We start from the raw sequence: 24,162 nt of genomic DNA, 5'->3' as shown, positions 1-24,162 counted from the left end.
ACTGGCGGGAGTATTCAACGACATTTTCAACTTCTCACTGCTACAGGCTGACGTTCCCATGCTTCAAAAAGGCAATAATTATACCAGTACCTAAGAAGAATAATGTGAGCTGCCTTAATGACTATTACCTAGAAGCACTCACATCGACAGTGATGAAATGCTTTCAGAGGTCGGTCATGACTAGACTGAACTCCTGCCTCAGCAAGGACCTGGACCCATTGCCACCTATTTATACTGGTTATCGACCCTTCATACTCTCAAGTACTGATTCAGGGTCACAGCCTAAAACATCAACCATTACATCAAAAGATGCTGCTTTACCCACTGAGTTCCTCTCACACAGGAGACAGAGGGTGACAGAAGTAGAAACATGCACACAAAACGCTGGAGAAACTCCAATCAGACAGTATAAATGGAGGGGAATAAACAAGATCTAATGAAGGGTCTTGGTATGAAATGCCAACAGTTTATCCCTGCATTGATGCTGTCTGACCTGCTGAGTTCCTCCAGCATTGTGTCTGTTGCACAAGATTTACAGCATCCACAATGATGGTGGTAGGACACGTGAGTGGAAGTGTCCCACATTGATGATGCTAGGACATGTGACTGTCCCACAATGATGGTTGTAGGACACGTGACTGTCCCATAATGATGGTTCTAGGTCCTTGCAGGTGCTAGAACACTTGAATGGAAGTGTCCCACAATGATGGTTCTAGGATATGCGAGTGGAAATGTCCAACATGAATGATGCTAGGACACGTGACTGACCCACAAAGATGCTGCTAGGTCCTTGCAGGTGCTAGGTCACTGCTATTTGTGATGTACTGTACATGAATGACGTAGCTGTAGATCAATAAGTTGACCAAAGACATAAAGACACTAATGAGGTTCCCTGAAGTATAAGGTCCTTGATGGAGACAACACAGATAGATAACAGTGTTAAGACGGAATATGCGATACAAGCCCTCTTGAGTCAAGCCATTAAGTACTGAAGTAGGGAGGTAATGCTCCAAATTTATAAAACCATGGTCAGATTTTGCCTGGGGTATTGGAAAGATGGAATGGAATTGGTGAGGATGCAGAGTAGATTCACCAGGAAGTTGCCTGGCTTAGTTCTATTATGGAGAATTGGGAGAAGCTAAGGTGTACTCCCTGGGGTGGAGGAGGTTAAGTGGGGATGTGGCTGAGCTATATAAAACTAGGAAACATTTCTTCATCCCATACTCAGATAGAACTAGGTTTGGAGTAATGGGGATGAGATTTAGAGGTGTTATTGGGGGAGAGTGGGGAAACCTTCTTCAGCTAGAGTGACAAGAACCTGGATTACACTGGCTAAGAAAGTGGATGAAACTGGGCCATTAATGAGAGGCAATGGACAAAATGCTAGTGAAATAATAATAAAAAAGCAGAGAAATTAGATTAATTTATGATAATGACTGACAATGTATCTGAGAGGGTCGAAGAAGTAGAGTTGGCCCTGTAATCAAGACTGATGTCCACATAGAGTATGTTAGTTAAGGAGGAGGAGGAGGAAGTCAAGAACAGATCTTCAAGGGATTTCCAGAATGGACAGAGAAGAAAACCTGTATAGATGTGGTGTAACATGGGCATGTAGATGATCTAGATAACTTGGAAACATAACAGGAAATTACACTGTGGCTGGCTTTATTCTAATGATAGAACATAGTCATCATCTCCAAAACAAAAATGCCCGTTCACCTTATTGAAGTTAAACAGAATACAGTATAATGATTATAAGAACTGTTAAATGGAACCTTTACTGGTCAACTGAACAGAAGATTATTGATGTCAAGGACTACATCTACAGCATGCTACAACCTGCATTAGACCCTCTACAATCTGACTACCAACACAACCGTCAACAGATGATGCAATAGCCATAGCTCTACACATAATCATTATACATCTAAAGAAGAGGGATACTTCTGTGAAAATGCTGTTCCTGGACTACAGTTCAGTAATTCCATCTAGGCTTAACAAGAGACTCAGAAGCCTCAGCCTTCACGCTGCTTTGTGCAGTTGGATCTTGGACTTCCTGTCAGACTGCAGGCTGTTGGTAAGAGTGGGCTTCCTCACCTCTGCCCCTCTGACCCTCAGGAGCCCCTTGAGGCTGTGTCCAAAGCACCCTCCTTTACTCTCTGTATACCCATGATTGTGTCACCACCCACAGCTCCAATCTGCCAATTAAATCTGCAGAAGATACTACATTGATTGGCCTTATCTCTTTTTTTTTGTAATTTATTTTTTTATTGAAGTTCATCATCAAACAAACATTTCCATAAGATGTATTTCAGACATTGTACATATATATCATATAATCATATATATCACAAATCTCCACAAAGTATTTATCTGAGGTACACAATAATAGAAAAGAGTGGAAAGAAAAAACAAGCAAAAAGAAAGAACTATGTACAAGTAGGGAGTGATCGTTGTTTTTAACAACAGATTCATTGTTTTGTGAGAATAAAATCAGGCCTATGAGGCATTATGTAGTTAAACCATTTTTCCCAGTATGAATCAAATTGTTTCAAATTGGATAAAATTCTCTTATGTTTGATTGGATTTAATAGCCCATTGACATTAAAAGAAATGAATTTTACCTTGTCCTTAGCCATCTGTATTTATCTGTCAATGTATCATTGAAATTAGAATAAAAATCGATCTACTCCCTGAACAAATAAGAACCAAGAAACGCAAATAATAATTAAAATGGCGACGAACATGTGATTCCAAGGCTGAGGTCTCTAGTAGATGACCCTGTGTTGAGCTAGAGGAAATGTCTAGCTGTGGGGGATAACCCCTCCCACTTGTGAGTTGAGGGCCCCCATTGCAGTATTCATAAAAGTCAGTGAACAAATCCATTGCACAGAAAAGATTTCCCTGTGTACTCCTCATATATATATATATACACACACACACACACACACACACACACATATATATTACATACATAATAATGAGGCAGCCTACTGAGAAGTCATCATCTTGACACAGTGGTGTCAAGGAAACAACCTCTCCCTCAATGTTTCAGAAACAAAGGAGCTGGTTGTGGACTACAGAAGAAATGGAGACAGGCGAACACCTATTGACATCAATGGATCTGGGGTTGAGAGGGTGAATAGCTTTAAGATCCTCGGTATATACATCACCGTGGATCTCACATGTTTCTTTCACCTTAGATGGTTGAAGAAGTTTGGCATGAGTCCCCCAGATCCTAAGGACTTTCTATAGGGGCACAGTTGAAAACATCTTGACTGGCTTCATCACTGCCTGGCATGGGAACTGTACTTCCCTCAATTGCAGGACTCTGCAGAGAGTGGTGTGGACAGCTCAGCACATCTGTAGATGTGACCTTCCCACTATTCAGGATATTTACAGAGACAGGTGTGTAAAAAGGGCCCAAAGGATCATTGGGGACCCGAGTCACCCCAACCACAAGTTTTTCCAGCTGCTACCATCTGGGAAATGGTACCACAGCATTAAAGTCAGGACCAACAAGCTCCAGGGCAGCTTCTTCCACCAGGCCATCAGACTGATTAACTAATGTTGATACAGTTAGAACCATAGAACACTACAGCACAGTAAAGGCCCTTCAAGCACTAAACCCACACTACCCCATAACCCTCCATTTTTCTTTCATCCATGTGCCAGTCCAAGAGGCTCTTAAATACCCCTAATGTTTCAGCCTCCACCACCATCCCTGGCAAGTCATTCCAGGCACTCACAACCCTCTGTGTAAAAAACTTACCCTTGATGTCTCCCCTAAACTTCCCTCCCTTAATTTTGTACATATGCCCTCTGGTGTTTGCTATTGGTGTCCTGGGAAACAGGTACTGACTATCCACCCTATCTATGCCTCTCATAATCTTGTAGACCTCTATCAAGTCCCCTCTCATTCTTCTACGCTCCAAAGAGAAAAGTCCCAGCTCTGCTAACCCTGCTTCATATGACTTGTTCTCCAATCCAGGCAACATCCTGGTGAATCTCCTCTGCACCCTCTCCACAGCTTCCACATCCTTCCTATAATGAGGTGACCAGAATTGAACACAATACTCTAAGTGCAGTCTCACCAGAGATTTGTAGAGTTGCAACATGACCTCTCTACTCTTGAACTCAATCCCCCTGTTAATGAAGCCTAGCATCCCATAGGCCTTCTTAACTACCCTATCAACCTGTGCAGCGACCTTGATGGATGTATGGATTTGAACCCCAAGGTCCCTTTGTTCATCCACACTCTTAAGTAATTGACCATTAATCCTGTACTCAGTCTTCTGGTTTGTCCTTCCAAAATGCATCACCTCACACTTGTCCGGATTGAACTCCATCTGCCATTTTTCTGCACAACTCTGCAGCCTGTCTATATCCTCTTGTAACCTTCGACCACCTACAACTCCATCCACAACGCCAATCTTCCTGTCATCCACAAACTTACTCACCCATCCTTCTGCCTCTACATCCAGGTCATTTATAAAAATCACAAATAGCAGGGGTCCCAGGACAGATCCCTGTGACACTCCACTAGTCACTGACCTCCAGGCAGAATACTTGCCTTCCACAACTATCCTCTGCTTTCTTCCTTTAAGCCAATTTTTTATCCAAACAGCCAAGGTTCCACTTATCCTATGCCTCATGACTTTCTGGATGAGTCTCTCATGACGGACCTTGTCAAATGCTTTGCTAAAGTCCATGTAGACCACATCCACTGCCCTACCCTCATCAATTTCATTTGTTACCTCTTCAAAAAACTCAATCAGGCTCATGAGGCACGATCTTCCTTTCACAAAGCCATGTTGACTGTCCATGAGTAGACTGTACTTCTCCAAATGCTGGTAGATCTTATCCTTAAGAATCCTTTCCAGTAGTTTGCATACCACCAACGTAAGACTCACTGGTCTATAGTTCCCAGGTTTCTCCCTATCACCTTTTTTAAACAAGGGAACTACATTTGCCATTCTCCAGTCCTCCGGCACTTCCCCTGCAGCCAAAGAGGATTCAAAGATCATGGCTAATGCTCCAGCGATCTCTTCTCTCAATTCCCACAACAACCTGGGGGGTATCATATCTGGCCCTGGGGACTTATCAATCTTAATGTTTTTAAGAAGATCCAGCACTACTTCTTCCCTAATCTCCACATTGTCCAGCACACAGGCCTGCTCTACTTCAATCTCATCCTGATCAAGATCCTTTTCACTTGTGAATACTGAAGCAAAGTATTCATTTAGGACCTCCCCAACCTCCTCCGCCTCCAGGCACATGTTGCCCTGTTTATCCTTTAGCGGTCCCACCTTCGTTCTCGTCATCCTCCTGTTCTTCACATAAGCATAGAACGCCTTGGGGTTCTCCTTAATTCTACATGCCAAGGCCTTCTCATGCCCCCTTCAAGCTCTCCTAAGTCCTTTCTTTAGCTTCTTCCTGGCTACCCTATATTTCTCATAAGCCCCTCCTAGTTCCTGCTTCTTATATCTAACATATGCTACCTTTTTCCTCAACGAGTTGCCTCACATGTTTCATCAGCCATGGTTCCCTTTTCCTTCCATTTTTTCCTTGCCTCAGTGGGACAAACCTATCCTGAACCCAGCTCAAGTGGTCCCTAAACTTCTCCCACATTACTTCTGTGCTTTTCCCTTTGAACATCTGTTTCCAATTTACTCCCGCTAGTTCCTGCCTCATCCCTTCATAGTTAGCCCTTCCCCAGTTAAGCACTTTACTATTTTGTCTGTGTGGTGAACTACATATACCTGTCTGGACAAGCCCCCCCGCTGACTGCTCCTGTGGCTCCTCCCACAGACCGTGGCTCCTCCCACAGACCCCTGTATAAAGGCGATTGGAGGCACAGACCCTTCCTCAGTCTCCAGGATGTTGTGTGATGGTCACTTACTGCTTGTGCTTTCTTCCAGCCAATAAAAGCCTACCTTAACCCACGTCTCAGAGTTATTGATGGTGCATCAGTCTGATTTTATCCCTTTCCATAGCTATGCTGAAGCTAAGGGAGTTGTGGTCACTCTCACCAAAATGCTCCCCCACCAAGAGGTCTGTCACCTGACCAGGTTCATTACCCAAAACTAGATCCAGTATAGCCTCTCCTCTCGTTGGCCGGTCCACATACTGTGTCAAGAATCCTTCTTGAACACACCTGACAAATTCAGCCCCATCTATCCCCCTTGCACTCAGGAGGTGCCAGTCAATATGAGGGAAGTTGAAATCACCCATAACTAATACCCTGTATTTCCTGCTCTATTCTAAAATCTGTCTGCTTATCTGCTTCTCGGTGTCCTGAGGGCTAGTTGGGGGCCTATAGACTACTCCCAGCACAGTGATTGATCCCTTCCTATTTCTGACTTCCACCCAGACTGACTCAGTGGACACTCCTTCTGCAGCGTCCTCCCTTTCTATAGCTGTGTTACTATCCCTGACCAGCAATGCCACTCCCCCCCTCTTTTCTACCTCCCATCCTATTATTTTTAAAACACCCGAACCCCGTGACCTGCATCATCCAATCCTGCCCTTCCTCCAACCAAGTTTCAGTAACGGCCACAACATCGTAGTTCCACGTACTAATCCATGCTCCAAGTTCATCCTCCTTGTCCCTAATACTCCTAGCATTGAAATAGACACATTTCAACACCTTTAACTGGCTACGATTATGTTCTGTCCCCTGCCTGTCCTTCCTCATCAACGCAGAACTCTTAGCATCATGCCCTTGTCCTTCTACCTTAATCCCTGCACTCACATTCTGATTCCCACCCTCCTGCCAAACTAGTTTAAACCCTCCCCAACAGCTCTATCAAACCTCCCCGCCAGGATATTGGTCCCCCTGGGATTCAAGTGCAACCCGTCCTTTTTGTACAGGTCACACCCGCCCCAAAAGAGGTCCCAATGATCCAGAAATCTGAATCCCTGCCCCCTGCTCCAATTCCTCAGCCAGGCATTTATCCTCCACCTCATTCTATTCCTATTCTCACTGTCATGTGGCACAGGCAGTAATCCCGAGATTACTACCTTTGAGGTCCTGTTTCTCAACTTCCTTCCTAACTCCCTGTGGTCTTCTTTCAGGACCTCTTCCCTTTTCCTACCTATGTCATTGGTAGTTTTTGTATTGTGTTTTGCAATGGTATTTCTATGTTACATTGACTGTCCTGTTGTACATAGTATTTATTACAAATAACTATGCATATTTAGACAGTGGTGTACAGTAAAGATGTTTACTCCTCATGTATATTAAGGGTGTAAGACATAAAGTCAATTCAATTTGATTATTATGGTTGAGGTCTCAGGACACTTGGAAGCACATGATAAAATGGGGAAAATCTTGCCTGATAAATTTGTTGGAATTCTTTGAAGAAATAACAAGCAGGATAAGCAAAGGAGAAATGGTGGATGTTGTGTACTTGGATTTTCAGAAAGCCTTGGAGAAGATGCCACACAAGGTTGTTCAACAAGCTCCGAGCCCATGGTATTACAAGGAAGATTCTATTATGGATAAAGCAGTGGCTGACTGACAGGAAGCAAAGATTGGGAATAAAGAGCACCTTTTCTGGCTGCCAGCCAGAGACCAGCCATGTTCCATGGGGTCTGCGTTGGGACTGGTTCTTTTTACATTATATGTCAATGATTTGGGTGATGGAATTGATGGCTTTGTTGCAAAGTTTGCAGACGATCTGAAGGTAGGTGAAGGGGTAGGTAGTTTTGAGGCAGTAGAGAGGCTACAGAAAGACTTGAACAGATTCGGAGAATGGGCAAAGATATGGCAGATGGAATACAGTGCTTGGCAGTGTATGGGTATGTACTTTAGTAGAAGAAATGAAAGGGTTGACTGTTTTCTAAATGGAGAGAGAATACAAAAAAAAACACTAAGGTGCAAAAGGAGCTGGGAATCCTTGTGCAGGAAATCCCTAAAGGTTAGTTTGCTGTTTGAGTCTGTGGTGAGGAAGGCAAATGTGATGTTAGCTTTCATTTAAGGAGGTCTAGAATATAAAAGCAAGGATGTAATGTTGAGACTTTATAAAGCACTGGTAAGGCTCACTTGGAGTATTGTGAGTAGTTTTGGGCTCCTTTTCTTATAAAGGACATTCTGAAACCGGAGAGGGTTCAAAGGAGATTCACAAAAATGATTCCAGGATTGAATGGCTTGTCATATGAAGAACATTTCACGGCTTTGGGCCTGTATTCACTGGAATTCAGAAGAATGAGGGGTTACCTAATTGAAACCTATCAAATGGTGAAAGGCCTTGATAGAGTGAATGTGGGGAGAATTTTTTCAATAGTGGGAGAGTCTAAGACCACAGGACAAAGTCTCAAAATAAAGGGGTGTCCTTTTAGAATGGCTCAAGGAGGAATTTCTTTAGCCAGAGAGTGATGAATCTATGGAATTCCTTGCCACAGGCAGCTTTAGAGGCCAATTCTTTATGTATATTTAAGGCAGAGGATGATAGATTCTCATTTGGTCGGGGCATGAAGGAGTAAGCAGGAGATTGGGGCAAGGAGAATTGAATCAGCCTTGCTGAAATGGCGGCACAGACTTGATGGGTCAAATAGCCAAATTCTGTTCCTATATCTTATGCTCTTATAGAATGGCGACTGTTTACTCTTTTCCATAGATGCTGCCTGACTTGCTGAGCTCCTCCCGCATTTTGTGCGTGCTGCTTGGATTTCCAGCATCTGCAGATATTCTTGTGTTCACAAAAATGATTCTGGAATTGAAAGGCTTATCATATGAGGAGCATTTGATGGCCCTGGACTGGTACTCACTGGAATTCAGAAGAATGTCGAAAGACCTTGATAGAGTGGATGTTGAGAGGATGTTTCCTATGTTGGAGATGTCCAAGAGCAGGGGATACTGCCTCAAAATGGACAGATGTGAAGAGGAATTTCTTTCATCAGAGGATGGTGAATCTGTGGAATTCACTGCCACAGATGGCTGTGGAGGCCAAGTCATTGGATTTATTTAAGGCAGAGGTTGATGGATTCCTGATTAGACAAGGCATGAAGGAATACTGGGATTAGGGCTAAGAGGGAAAATGGATCAGCCATGATGAAATGGCAGGGCAGACTCGATTGATCAAATGGCCCAGTTCTTCTATATCTTATGGTCTTATGGAAGGGGAAAGATGCCAGAATATTATATTGCAATTTCAGAACATTGAAGTTATATTATCTCTTCCTCTAAACATAGTGAAGGGTGCTTGGAAATTGAAATAATTTAGCACCTTAGAATAATAAACAGGAAAGCAAAAAGGAATCTAGATGCTGGTGTCATTGTACGAAGCAACAGCTGTTGTAGTGCTGCAGGTACTCAAAGCTGTCAATTGGCTGACTTACTGCAGCCTGCAGCAAGCACATCTGTCACACTCAGTAAACGAGATACCAAAAGCAGATTTGACACAGACAAAGTAGTTGGTCTGGCTACCAGAATGGGAAATCTTCAGAATTCGGCTCAGAGCCACTGTATATACTTAGGTTTAACGTGAACTGGCAGGTTTATTTAGAGATATACTGCAGAACTGGCTTTTCTGGCCCTTTGATCCATGCCACCCAGCAACCCCCCAACTTAACCCTAGCCTAATCATGGGGCAATTTACAGTGACCAATTAACCTACTAACTGATATTCCTTTAGACTGGGAGGAAACTGGAATCCTTACAGAGGACGGCAGGATTGAATTCTGAACTCCAACACACTGAGCTGTAATAGCATCACGCTAACTGCTACACTACCATGGTGCCATCTAGTGTATTGGTTAAGATAGGTGAATATTGTCTGAACTAATTTGGTAAGTTCAGTTGACATGACAAGTACAAGTTCTTCCTGCCATGCAGGGGGAGACAAAGTTCAGAATATATTTCAAATCCATACTGAATCCTACAAGAAAATTGATTCTGAGAGATGATTTAAAGTTCTAGTGAACCATTATATCACACTCATTTAGAAATATTTCATGGAACTAAACGTGTTTTAAAACATCTCTCATGGACTCCAATTTCAAACCACCTCGACTTTTCTTGTTCACAAAGAAGAGAAAATCTGCAGATGTTAGAAATCAAAGTAACGCACACAAACTGTTAGAGGAACTCAGCAGGCCAGGCAGCATCTATGGAAAAGAGCCAACAGTTGACATTTCAGGCTGAGACCCTTGATTAGGACATCCCAGTTGAGTTCCTCCAGTATTTTGTGTGTATTACCCTAACTTTTCTTGCTGTTACTGTTCTCTGAATTCCAATTTTTAGTGTTTTTTAATTTTCTTTCATTTTCTAAAATTCTCGCTCTGAGATTTGATTGGTATTTTCTGCTGTTTAGTACCTTGGGCAAGTGAGTATTCTTTCTGTGTGAGCCCATGGACAAACTATTCAACCATAGACTACAAATTGTAGGCTATTGTAATATATTCTAAACTTAATATTTTGTTTTATGATCTATATTCACTGCAGTCAAATAACTTTGTGCTTTAGCAGTTAATAGGTAGCTTGGTTAATAGAAAGTTTAGACACTTTCCTGTAAACATCCTTTTGTTTGATATAGCTCTGAAAAGCGTTAGCAAATCAAATAACACCAGAAGAAAAAGTCCATGTGAAATTGAATTATTAGCAACTTGCTATAAGCCACCAGAAAAGATTGGCTCTTCGAGACTTTACCAAAATGAGACTTTGATTAATAAAGAGACGATTAGTCCTAATGGCCACTAGTAAACAAAACCCACCTAGTTACATCTGACTCACAGCAACATGAAGAGTGATGGCCTGAAAGGCCCCCTTTAAAGCTCAATGATGGTATTCAAAGTTCAAAGTAAATTTATTATCAAAGTACATAGATGTTTCCATATACAAGCCTGAGATTTATTCACTTGCAGGCAATCACAGATAAAACAGGAAACACAATAGGATCAGTGAAAGGTCAGACAAACAACCAATGTGCAAAAGACACCAAACTCTGTCGATACAAAATGAAAGAGAAAAATAGAAATAATAAAAATGATAAATAAATGAGCAATGAATATTGAGAACATGAGATGAAGCGTCCTTGGAAGTGGGTCTAATTCAGTGTTGGTGTGAGTGAAGTTGACTGAAATTATCCACTCTGATTCAAGAGCCAAATGGTTGAGGGTAATAACTGTACCTGAACCTGGATATGTAGGTCCTGATTAATTGTACCTTCTTCCTAATGGCAGCAGTGAGAAAAGGTAATAGGGAGAAACCTGGGAACTATAGATCGGTGAGTCTTACGTCAGTGGTATGCAAACTACTGGAAAGGATTCTTAAGGATAGGATCTACGATCATTTGGAGAAGTACAGTCTATTCATGGACAGTCAACATGGCTTTGTGAAAGGAAGATCTTGCCTCATGAGCCTGATTGAGTTTTTTGAAGAGGTAACAAATGAAATTGATGAGGGTAGGGCAGTGGATGTGGTCTACATGGACTTTAGCAAAGCATTTGACAAGGTCCCTCATGAGAGACTCATCCAGAAAGTCATGAGGCATGGGATAAGTGGAACCTTGGCTGTTTGGATAAAAAATTGGCTTAAAGGAAGAAAGCCGAGGGTAGTTGTGGAAGGAAAGTATTCTGCCTGGAGGTCAGTGACTAGTGGTGTGCCACAGGGATCTGTCCTGGGACCCCTGCTATTTGTGATTTTTATAAATGACCTGGATGTAGAGGTGGAAGGATGGGTGAGTAAGTTTGTGGATGACACGAAGATTGGAGGAGTTGTGAATGGAGCTATAGGTGGTCAAAGGTTACAAGAGGATATATACTGGCTGCAGAGTTGTGCAGAAAAATGGCAGATGGAGTTCAATCCGGACAAGTGTGAGGTGATGCATTTTGGAAGGACAAACCAGAAGACTGAGTACAGGATTAATGGTCAGTTACTTAAGAGTGTGGATGAACAAAGGGACCTTGGGGTTCAAATCCATACATCCCTCAAGGTCGCTGCACAGGTTGATAGGGTAGTTAAGAAGGCCTATGGGATGCTAGGCTTCATTAACAGGGGGATTGAGTTCAAGAGTAGAGAGGTCATGTTGCAACTCTACAGATCTCTGGTGAGACCGCACTTAGAGTAAAGAAAAGAACTAAAATACAACTGAAGCTTAGTGCATGTTTGTGCTGCTAAAATTCAACCCTCCCCAAGTTCAACTGAACTTCTCAATTTTCAATTCTCGACTATGAATAAAGCAGTAGAGGAGAGTTACGTCAGTCAAATGAGTCAAATAGAACACAGTGCAGTACCATGCTGGGGTGAAGCAAATAAATTTGTCATCAAATGGCCAACTAAACTAATCCCCTTTGTCTACACAACATCCATATCCTTCCAGTTTCCTCACATTCATGTGCCTATCTCAACATCTATTAAAAGTCCCTAATGTATCTGCCTCTACCACCACCCCAGGCAGTGCATTTCAGGCTCCCACCACTCTCCCTGTGTAAAAAACTTAGCTCTCACATCTCCTTTGAAATTACCCATCCTCACCTGAAATGCAAGTCCTCTGCTGCCAGACTTTTCAACCCTGGGAAAAAGATATAGTGTCTACTCTGTCTATGCCTCTCATAATCTTATAACCTCTATCTGATCTCCCCTCAGACTCTGCTCCTCCAGAGAAAACAACCCACATTTGTCCAGCCTCTCATTACAGCACATGCTCTCTCATCCTGGTAAACCTCTTCTGCACCTTCTCCAAAGAATCAACATTCTTCCTATAATAGGTGACCTGTAACCGAACTGTACACAATGCTCCAAATGCAGCCTTATCAAGTTTTATAAAGCTGCAACATAACTTCCTGACTTTTGAACTGAGAAAATCTGCAGATGCTGGAAACCGAAGCAAAGTACACAAAATGCTGGAGGAACTCAGTAGGTCAGGCAGCATCTATGGAAAAAAGTACAGTCAATATTTCAGGCCAAGACCCTTTAGAGGGACTGGAGAAAAAAAGATGAGGAGTAGATTTAAAAGCTGGGGGAGGGGTGGGAGAAACACAAGGTAATAGGTGCAACTGAGGGGAGGGGTGAAGTACAGAGCTGGGAAGTTGATTGGTGAAAGAGATACAGGGCGAGAGAAGGAGGAATCTGATAGGAGGGGACAGAGCCATGGGAGGAAGAAAAGGGGGAGGAGCACCAGAGGGAGGTGATGGGCAGGCAAGGAGATAAGGTGAGAGAGGGAAAAGGGGATGGGGAATGGTGAAGGGGGGACATTACCAGAAGTTTGAGAAATCAGCCTTTTAAATCTACTCTTTAAATTTTAGTCTTCTTTAAATGAAACTATGGTTTTCCAAATGCTGATAAATCCTATCCCTAAAAATTCTCACCAGCAACTTCCCTACCACTAACGTGAGACTCACCAATCCATAGTTCCCAGGATTATCCCTAGTTGCCTTCTTGAATAATGGAACAGCATTAGTCAGGGAGGGAGAGGGGGAGAGGGGTGGAGGGATGGAGGGGGGAAGGGAGAGAGAGGGTAGAGGGGGAAGGGAAGGAGAGGGGGGCTAGAGAGGGGAGGTGAGAGAGGGGAGAGAGAGGGGTTGGAGAGGGGAGAGGGAGGGGGTGGTGGGGGAGAGAGAGAGAGAGTGGAGGGAAGGGAGGAGAGAGGGAGAGGGGAGAGGGAAGGAGAGGGGTGAGGGAGGAAGTAGGAAAGGGAGGGAGTGGAAGAATAGGGGGGGGGGAAGAAACCTTCAATGCACACAATTTCCACAGCAGTGTGTGAGTGACACACCGATCTTCCTTACAGATTTCAGGTTAACAGTGTAAAAGGAGCTTCTTTCAAATCTTTGGAGCAAAACTGTTTTATATCTTTCAAAAATCTAACTGGCTTCAAGTTATTACAAACAAGAGGTTCTGCAGCTGCTGGAAATGTAGAGTAACACACATGTTGCAGGACAGGCAGTGTCTATGGAGAGAACAAATAGTTGACATTTTGGGCCGAGACTCTTCATCCAGACTCTTGTCTTGGAGAACTTGGATTTCTTGCAGCATTTTGTATGTGTCACTCAAGATTTCAAGCACCTGCAGAATCTGTGTTAATGACTCTGAAAACATTTCAATGTTAAGAAATCCTTATACAACTTCCTTTTTGCTCATTCCTGAAAAAATGTTTGAGATCCAAAGCCAGTTGAGGGTAACTTTCAGTTTGAATATCAGAGCAAATCATCTGCTCATTTTTGGATTCACCAAATAATCATTTCAACAATCCTCTCCACAGTGAAGGTGCCCAACCCCTTTTGGCTAATCATTTGATGGACTGATACATGGATACCTGCATGTACTGAAGAATATGCAGAACTCGTTGTATAAATTCATCGCGTGCAGTTTTCTGTAGGTTGTTACAACATAAACCAATAATGACTCAATAAATCAGATTACATTCTATTAAATGAATGGAACATCTTGCTTTGAAAGGGTGCCATCACTTTCAGCCAGAATGAACATGGCAAACACTTCCATTATTCTGTATAATTTAAGAGATGAGTGACCTGACCTTTCTGAATGGGATGAAGCAATTATGGACTTTTCTCTATGGTTTAAGCAGCAGACATTGCACTTAGCTGAGCTTTGATAAATGATGTTAGCTTGTACGTAAAGACACAATCAGCACCCTGACCTCGCATTCTCTGACCATCATGTAAAAAAATGTAAATGCCTTTCTGTCTTTCTTCCCTACACTTAAGTCTTTATTAACTTCAACTATGTACTTAATAGACAACACCAAGAATTACTTAATGAATTACAGCTCAAATGGAAATTTTCTCTTGAAACTTTGAAAATACTCTCTGTTGCAAGGTGGCAGGATCTATTGACATTTTAGCAGGAAGTTGTGAACTCAGCCAGCTCCATCGTGGGCAAGCCTCCCCAGCATGCAGGACATCTTCTAATGGTGGTGCCTCAGAAAGGCGGCATCCATCACGAAGGACCCCCACCACCCAGGATATGCCCTCTTCTCATTGTTACCTTCAAGGAGGTGGCACAGGAACCTGAAGGTACACAGTCAACGTTTTAGGAACTGCTTCTTCCCCTCTGCCATCAGATTTCTGAAAGGGCATTAAACCCATGAGCACTACCTCAATATTTTTTCCTCTCCTTTCGCACTATTTATTTAATGTGTTTTAATACAGTACCATGCAAAGTCTTAGTCACACATATATATATATATAGCTAGGGTTCCTAAGACTTTTGCACAGAACTGTATTTATCAACATGAAGCAGAGAGGGAGGTTGTAAATCTATCAGGAGAAAAGGATGTTGGGAATGGTGAGGCTGAAGCACAGCGAAAGTGGTGTGAGAAGGTCCAGGGCCAGGGGTGAGGCATGGATCCAGCCACACCCACTCCTGAGACACCAGGCAAGGTTATTTGATTCCAAACAATTGGTTTATTGATCACTACAGGATGTCTCTCTGAAACTTCCCACTCCCTCCCCTCTCCATTCCCCTCTTCCCAACTATGATTCCCCTCCCCCTGCCCCTTTCCCATTCTCAGTCCACAATAGAGACCCAGATCAGAATCAGGTTTATCATCACTCACATATGTCACGAAATTTGTTTTTTCTTTGGCGACAACAGTACTGTACAATACATAAAATGACTACACTACTGTGCAAAGGTCGAATCTCCCTAGCTACATAGTGGGTCTAAGTATTGTTTATATTTTTTATTGTAATTTATAAAAACAAGTTTCATGACATATGCCAATGATATTCAAACTAATTCCAATTCTAATTTCCCTGCACCACACTACTGCAATGCAAGTACGCAGTCTACTCCAGCAACTGATAAACTTATTATTTAAGTTAATATATATCACTATATTCTACCCTGAGATCCATCTACTCCCAGGCATTCGCAATAGAATAGAGAAGTACAATAGAATCAGTAAAAATCTACACACAACAAAGACTGACAAACAACCAATGTGCAAAAGAAGACAAGCTATGCATATCAAAATAAGAAAATAAATACTGAGAATATGAGTTGTAGAGACCTTGAAAGTGAGTCCATAGGTCATGGAATCAGATCAGAGTTGAGGTGAGTGAAGTTATTCTGCTGGATTAAGAGCCTGATAGTTGAAGGGTAGTAACTGTTCCTGAACATTATGGCTCCTGTACCTCCTGTCTGGATGGTGGGAAACTTTGATAATGAATGTTGGTCCTTTGTGTCAGTACTCCTTGTAGATGTGCTCAATGTGAGAAAGGCTTTGCCTGTGATGAACTGGGCTTTTTGTCAGCTTTTCTGTTCATGGGCATTGGTGTTTCCATACCGTTTCCTCCATTTACAAGCAAAATGATGGAAAAATCCCACATCTCACTGCCTCTTTATGAATAGTACTAGGTGCAGAACAATACTGGGCCTTTGCTTCTGGAATGACAGATAAATTATCTCTTTTTCAATTCCCCATTCTGGCTCCCTTCTTACCCCTTTCCTTTCCCCTCATCTGCTGATCACCATCCTCTGGTTCTCCTACTCCTTTTTCTCCCATGGTCCAGTTTTCTGTCCCATCAGATTCTTCCTTCAGCCCCTTACCTTCTCCATTTATCACCGCCTATCTTCTCACTTCATTTTCCCTCTCCCAACCACCTGCCTCCATCTCACCTGGCTTCACCTGTCACCTTCCAGTTCGTACTCCTCCCCTCCCTCCCACCTTTTTATTCTGGCTTCTTCCCCCTTCCTTTCCAGTCCAGCTGTTTATTCTTTTCCAATAGATGCCGCCTGACCTGCTGAGTTCCTCCAGCATTTTGTGTGTGTTTCTCTGGATTTCCAGCATCTGCAGAATCTCTTGTGTTTATGAAGAAAAGGGGAAGGCAAACATAGAGTTTAAAAACTTATTATTTAATGTATTTAGTTTACAAAACCACATGGTTAATATTAATTTCATAAAATAAACATGTTAAAGAATAACACCAGTGTTTGCTTGGTGGAAGGCAAGCTGGACTCCGTTTGACTGTAAGCTTGCTTTTCTCGGCAACATTCATAGTCGCAGGAATTCTGGCTGCGCTATACACTTTGTGTAACTGTATGTTTACTGCTATCTTATCTGTGCCTTGTACTGTGTATGACTGTTGAACTTAATTACTCAGAAGGCACACTTGAAGTTGCAGTCACCTTCTGATGTTAGCTGTGTGCTGCATTAGGCACTGCACTCTTTGCTTCTGCTGCTGGTCATGGTGTGAACTGCCAAGAGCTCCGGAAACCAGGACATCACATTTGTAGGAAAAATAAGTGGAAAATCACATCAGTGTACTGATACTCACAATGTGAAAACTTTGTTCCATACAGGGCTGAGACTCCTATGGACAGTATGTGTCTGCAGTCTGTCATTATTCAATTCAATCACACAAAATGGGTCACTGCTCCCTGGAGAAACAGAATTTTAAATATCACATTTAGCATAAATTTGGAAATACAACCTAAGTGACAATTACTTGTAGTACGGCAAATTGAAAAATAGATCAGATCTTTGTTTGTTTAATTGAGATGTAAAATATTTAATCTAGAATATCAGTTCACAGAGATTCACAGAGATCAATTTTGGCTGATCTAGTGCAGCACTGCCTACTGTTGGGGAGCTGCCTTTCAGATAAAATGCTTAAAATGAATTCCTGTCTGCTGCTTAATATCCCATAATACAGACACGAACATGATCCATAGTACAGACACGAACATGACCCATAGTACAGACACGAACATGACCCATAGTACAGACACGAACATGACCCATAATACAGACACGAACATGACCCATAGTACAGTATTGTTTGCTGCAATTTCTATATACTTACAAACAGGCTTCATAAATTATTTCATTGGGTGTGAACTCTAAGTAATGTCCTGACTTCATGACAAGAGGCTCTACAAATTAGTTCCTTTTTCGCTCTCCTGCTTTCTTTGACCTCTCTGTCATATATTGCTTTAACTATCAGACAGCCTTATTCATCAGGAAAGTAGGATGGTTGAAATTACACATTTCACTTTGCCAACGTCATTTTGAAACCATTCACACCACCGTAATCTGCAGAATTCACTTTGCAAACTCAGTTCCCAGTCTAATCACACCACAGCAATCTGCCAATTTCACTTTGCCAATACAGTTCTGAAACAAATCACACCACAGTAATCTTCAGATTTCGCTTTGCCAATACAGTTCCTAAATCATCCACACCACAGTAATCTGCAGATTTCACTTTGCCAATACAGTTCCTAAATCATCCACACCACAGTAATCCTCAGATTTCACTTTGCCAATACAGTTCCTAAATCATCCACACCACAGTAATCCTCAGATTTCACTTTGCCAATACAGTTCCTAAATCATCCACACCACAGTAATCCTCAGATTTCACTTTGCCAATACAGTTCCTAAATCATCCACACCACAGTAATCCTCAGATTTCACTTTGCCAATACAGTTCCTAAATCATCCACACCACAGTAATCTGCAGATTTCACTTTGCCAATACAGTTCCTAAATCATCCACACCACAGTAATCCTCAGATTTCACTTTGCCAATACAGTTCCTAAATCATCCACACCACAGTAATCCTCAGATTTCACTTTGCCAATACAGTTCCTAAATCATCCACACCACAGTAATCCTCAGATTTCACTTTGCCAATACAGTTCCTAAATCACCCACACCACAGTAATCCTCAGATTTCACTTTGCCAATACAGTTCCTAAATCATCCACACCACAGTAATCTGCAGATTTCACTTTGCCAATACAGTTCCTAAATCATCCACACCACAGTAATCCTCAGATTTCACTTTGCCAATACAGTTCCTAAATCATCCACACCACAGTAATCATCAGATTTCACTTTGCCAATACAGTTCCTAAATCATCCACACCACAGTAATCCTCAGATTTCACTTTGCCAATACAGTTCCTAAATCATCCACACCACAGTAATCTGCAGATTTCACTTTGCCAATACAGTTCCTAAATCATCCACACCACAGTAATCCTCAGATTTCACTTTGCCAATACAGTTCCTAAATCATTCACATCACAGTAATCCTCAGATTTCACTTTGCCAATACAGTTCCTAAATCATCCACACCACAGTAATCCTCAGATTTCACTTTGCCAATACAGTTCCTAAATCATCCACACCACAGTAATCCTCAGATTTCACTTTGCCAATACAGTTCCTAAATCATCCACACCACAGTAATCCTCAGATTTCACTTTGCCAATACAGTTCCTAAATCATCCACATCACAGTAATCCTCAGATTTTACTTTGCCAATACAGTTCCTAAATCATCCACACCACAGTAATCCTCAGATTTCACTTTGCCAATACAGTTCCTAAATCATCCACATCACAGTAATCCTCAGATTTTACTTTGCCAATACAGTTCCTAAATCATCCACACCACAGTAATCCTCAGATTTCACTTTGCCAATACAGTTCCTAAATCATCCACATCACAGTAATCCTCAGATTTCACTTTGCCAATACAGTTCCTAAATCATCCACACCACAGTAATCCTCAGATTTCACTTTGCCAATACAGTTCCTAAATCATCCACATCACAATAATCTGCAGATTTCACTTTGTAAACTCCTTTCCAAAACCATTCACACCACGGTAATCTGCAATACATCACCTCATTCCCCCACCCACTATATTTTCAAGTGTAAACTAAGACATTTTAATCTTCCACAAAACCGACACATACTAATCTGCCATAGACCAATTAGATTATGTTACACCATAATTACATAGCGATCGTGTTAGGCCGACACTGAAGTACTCACTTTAGTTTGAATTATTGCACTTCAGAAAGGAAATTAGCTTTATAATGAGCATTGCAGATTATTGGACTATTGATGTGATCCTTTAATTAATTCAATGAGACAAATTACATTTGATTTTGGGCTCTTTTCAACAGCCTGAATATCTGAGATTATGTTAACATATTTTTTTTTCTTCCACATCCAACAGAATTGTGTATTATCTCTCTAACTAATTTCTAGCTATTTATTTATTTTGTGATACCTCACAGAGCCTGCCTTTCGGGGCCTGCAAGCTGCACCACCTCAGCAACCCCACAACCCCGATTAACCCTAACCTAAACTGGAGCAGCAAGTAAAACCCCATGGGGAGGGCATACAGAGACTTACTCCTTACAGAATAGATCCAGAATTGAACTCCAAACTCCGGAACAGCCCAATCTGGAATAGTGTCACTGGGATAATTGAGCTTGCTCAGTGCAACTGTACCTTTTACATTAAATTAACTTTATTTTGTCACACATGCATCAAAATATTCAGTGAAATGCATTGATTTACATCAACAAGCAACACAGTCTAAGGAAAGGACTACACTTGGGTGCAGCCTCCTCGTGTCGCCACGCGTCCAATGACAATACAACATGCCCACAACTCACTAACCCGATCCCTGCATCATCATCAACCCTAATGTGTGGGAGGAAACCCCTGTGGTCATGCAGAGAATGGACAATAGTGAGATCTAACCCAATCAGTGTTCGCTGGTGTTGCACTAACTGCCATGCGACAGTGACACCCCTGCAGAGGCCAGGATAAAAGTGTCCATCATATTTACTAAACTTTGGGAATTTTCTGCATTTCCGCATCATTTAACTTGTTCGTGCAACAGACTGGCAAAATATTTAATATATCAGCCCCTAAATCAGAAATAAATATCTCAGTGAAGTCTGTCACAGTGTGATAGCTACAACTTCTCAGTTCATATAGATCAAACAGGCCTTTCATATGCCCACAGAATACTTCACACCTAATTCAGACTAGCTCATTGATACCAGAAAAAAACAGTTTAAGTCAAACAGCTATACAAAAATTATGTATTTGAAAACCATTGTCCACCATACAATAAGCTTATAAACTAAGAGGCACAAAGCACTCAAACAGAAAAAAATGAATGAGAGATACTTGAGAAAAATGAGAGACAGAGAAAAGATGGAAACACAAGAGATACTTAGAACAAGCACTGAGATATATTGGACTACATCCATGCTGAAACCATTCATGTATTCAGGGTTAGGGTTCAGGTTAAGCAGACAATTGTCTCTGAAGTTTGTTTTGTGAGCATATTTCTGACTGGCGAGTCATGATGAACACAAAAGGGGATCTCAATTAAAGCACACAAATACATGAAAAATAATTACATAAAGCATGCAAATACATGCAAAATAATCACAAACATGTAAATACATGCATGTTGAAGCATGCAAATACATGCACATTGAAGCATGCAAATACATGCACAACAATTACAATTTATACTGTGCATGTAGTTTTCACTTGTAATCTTCACCAAAATAAACTGGCAAATCTTTGTTCTAGCTTACTTTTCAATTATTCGGTAGTTAGAATGCCCTCCCTCCTATGGTGAAGAGTGCTAAATGTTAAATTAAGATAAAACCTATAGGAAAACAACATTTTATTAAACATAAACATATTTTCTGTTTCAATTATGTTTCTTTCTCAGTGACTTTGCAATAGAATATACTCAAAGATTTAGGTCTCTTTTCTGTAAATAATTTGATGGGTCAGACTAGTAAACTGGCTAATTCAAGTGAATTTATTTTTAATTTTTACTTAGGCCAAACTATGTCACACTTGTTAGACAATAGATTAACTGAATATGCAACAACAGATAAAGCAGTTTCAAAAATCCATATGTAATGGTGACAGATTTATTTATTTATTTATTTATTGATTGATGTACAATGCAGAATAGGTCCTCTGGTCCTTCAAGCCACACCACCAGCAACCCTCGAAATAAATGGCCTATAGTTTCCTTTCTTCTGCCTCTCTTCCTTCTTGAATAGTGGAGTGACATTTGCATTTTTCCAGTCTTCTGGAACTATTCCAGAATGTAGTGATTCTTGAAGGATCTTTACTAATATCCCTTCAGCCACCTCTTTCAGAACTCTGGGAAGTACACCATCTGGTCTGGGTGACTTATCGACCTTTAGACCTTTCAGTTTCCCAAGGACCTTCTCTCAATTAATGGTACCTTCATGGAACTTCCACCACACTGCCAGTGTCTTCCCCATTGAAGACTGATGGAAAATACTTATTCAGTTCACCAACCATTTCCTTGTCTCCCATTACTGCCTCTCCAACATTGTTTTCCAGTGGTCTAATATCCACTCTCACCTCTCATTTAGACTTCATGCATCTGATGAAACTTTTGGTATCCTCTTTAATATTATTGGCTAGCTTACTTTAATATTTCATCTTTACTTCTTAATGACTTTTTAGTTCCATTCTGTTGGCATTTAAAAGCTTCCAAATCCTCTAACTTCCCACTAATGTTTGCTCTGTTATATGCACTCTCTTAGGCTTCTATGTTGGCTTTGACTTCACTTGTTAGCCATGGTTGTATCATCTTGGCTTTAGAATAGTTCTTTCTCTTTGGGATGTATATATCCTGTGCCTTCTGAATTGTTTCCTGAGCTTACAGCCCTTGCAGCTCTGTTGTCATTCCTTTTCCAATTAATTCTGGCCAGTTCCTCTCTCATGCCTCTGTAATTCCCTGCCTCCTAAAGGTCCCTTTACCTTAAGCTCTCTAATCAATTCTGGTTCATTACACAACACACAATCCAGAATAGCTGATCCTCTAGTGGGCTCAACCATGAGCTGCTCTAAAAAGCCATCTCTTAAGCATCCTCAAAATTTCCCCGTAATCCAGCACCAACTTGATATTCTCAAGCTACCCGTGTACAGAAATTTCCCATGGCTGTTGTAACACTGCTCTTTTGGCATGCATTTCTGTCTCCCATTGAAACTTGTTTACTACATCATTACTACTGTTTGGGCATCAGTGTGTTTTTGCCCTTGCAGTTCCTTAGTTCTATCCACAATATTCAACGCCTTCTGACCCTATGTCGTCTCTTTCTAATGATTTGACTTCATCTTTTAGCAACGGAGATACGTAAAATATTTACATATTAATTGAGATTCAGTGCAGAGGAGGCCCTCCAGCTTCAGCACAGCCCAACAATCCCGATTTAATCCCAGCCTGATCATGGGACAGTTTACAATGACCAACCAGTACATTTTTGGACTGTAAGAGAAAATCAGAGCACCAGGAGGAAACCCACATGGTCACAGGGAGAACGTACAAACTCGAGAGTGACTGGAAATGAACGCGGTGTTGTGCTAACCATGCTACAGTGATGCCCCTGTGGGCCAAAGGGCCTGTTCCTGTACTGCACTCCTCTCTGTTCTAATTGTTTGTTTTTTTTTAGTTTCATCAGATTTTTTAAAAAATCCAGTTTTAATTAATGCAATATGCAGTTAGGTCTATAGGAATGATAACTTTGTGTCAAAAAGAGTGAGCTTGACTGCCCTTCCTTATCTGGAACACATTAGGTGATACACATAGGCAGCAAACAGAATTCCAAATGGTCAACCCAATATCAACTTTACAATGGTCCCAGTAGACATCGAAATGTTCCTTCTTTGAATTTATACTGCCAACACTAAACATTTTTCCCAATTCTCTTATTCAAGGTAAAGAGCCAAGAATGGGCTGATATTTTATGTCGTTTTCTGTACACAAGGCAAGAACTTGACAATTATGAAACTTTAAAATCATTATTGTGATACTTAAGTCGAGAATGTGCATGTAGAGTTCTCCAAAGTTCTGAAATTCATAATGCAAACAGAACTATTATAAATATGAAAACACTTTATACACAAGTCTATAAGAGTGATAGAGAATGTTTATCATATTTATAATGAAACTAGCTACTAAATAACAAAAGATTTAAAAGCTTTACAAATTCAAGTTCAACGTCAATTTACTGTGTATACCACCAAATGAAACAATGTTGCTCCAGACCAGGGTGCACAACACAGTACTTATAATTCACACTGAAAAAATCATGTAATATTACCAGTAGTAAATTAGCAAATAATAAGGTGCATTTATTACACAAGTTAAAAAGTAAACAGCATAACACTACTGATGTTCTATACAAGATGAGGCCTGGGTGGTGGCCAGGAGTTCAGTAATCTCACAGCCTGGGGGAGGAAGCTGTTTCCCATTCTAACAGTTCTTGGCCTAATGCTACAGTACCTCCTGCCTGATGGGAGGGGGTCAAAGAGATTCTTGGACAGATGGGAAGGATCACAGATTACAATTATAGGTGCTAATCCATCACCAATTTAT

General features: G+C 41.3%; 1 protein-coding gene across 3 annotated transcripts in view; it reads right to left on the bottom strand.

Annotated features, from left to right (window-relative positions):
• mctp1a (multiple C2 domains, transmembrane 1a) overlaps positions 1–24,162 on the bottom strand; it is a 553,815-nt gene that overhangs the window by 249,404 nt on the left and 280,249 nt on the right. For all 3 annotated transcript variants that reach the window (XM_073066356.1, XM_073066347.1, XM_073066365.1), the window contains exon 12: positions 17,242–17,344. In XM_073066356.1, coding sequence (XP_072922457.1) covers positions 17,242–17,344 — 103 coding nt within the window. The remainder of the gene's footprint in view (positions 1–17,241; positions 17,345–24,162) is intronic.

Source organism: Hemitrygon akajei, chromosome 2 (assembly GCF_048418815.1).
Source record: "Hemitrygon akajei chromosome 2, sHemAka1.3, whole genome shotgun sequence".
NCBI classification, from domain to species: domain Eukaryota; kingdom Metazoa; phylum Chordata; class Chondrichthyes; order Myliobatiformes; family Dasyatidae; genus Hemitrygon; species Hemitrygon akajei.
This window is presented reverse-complemented; position numbering and strand designations above follow the sequence as displayed.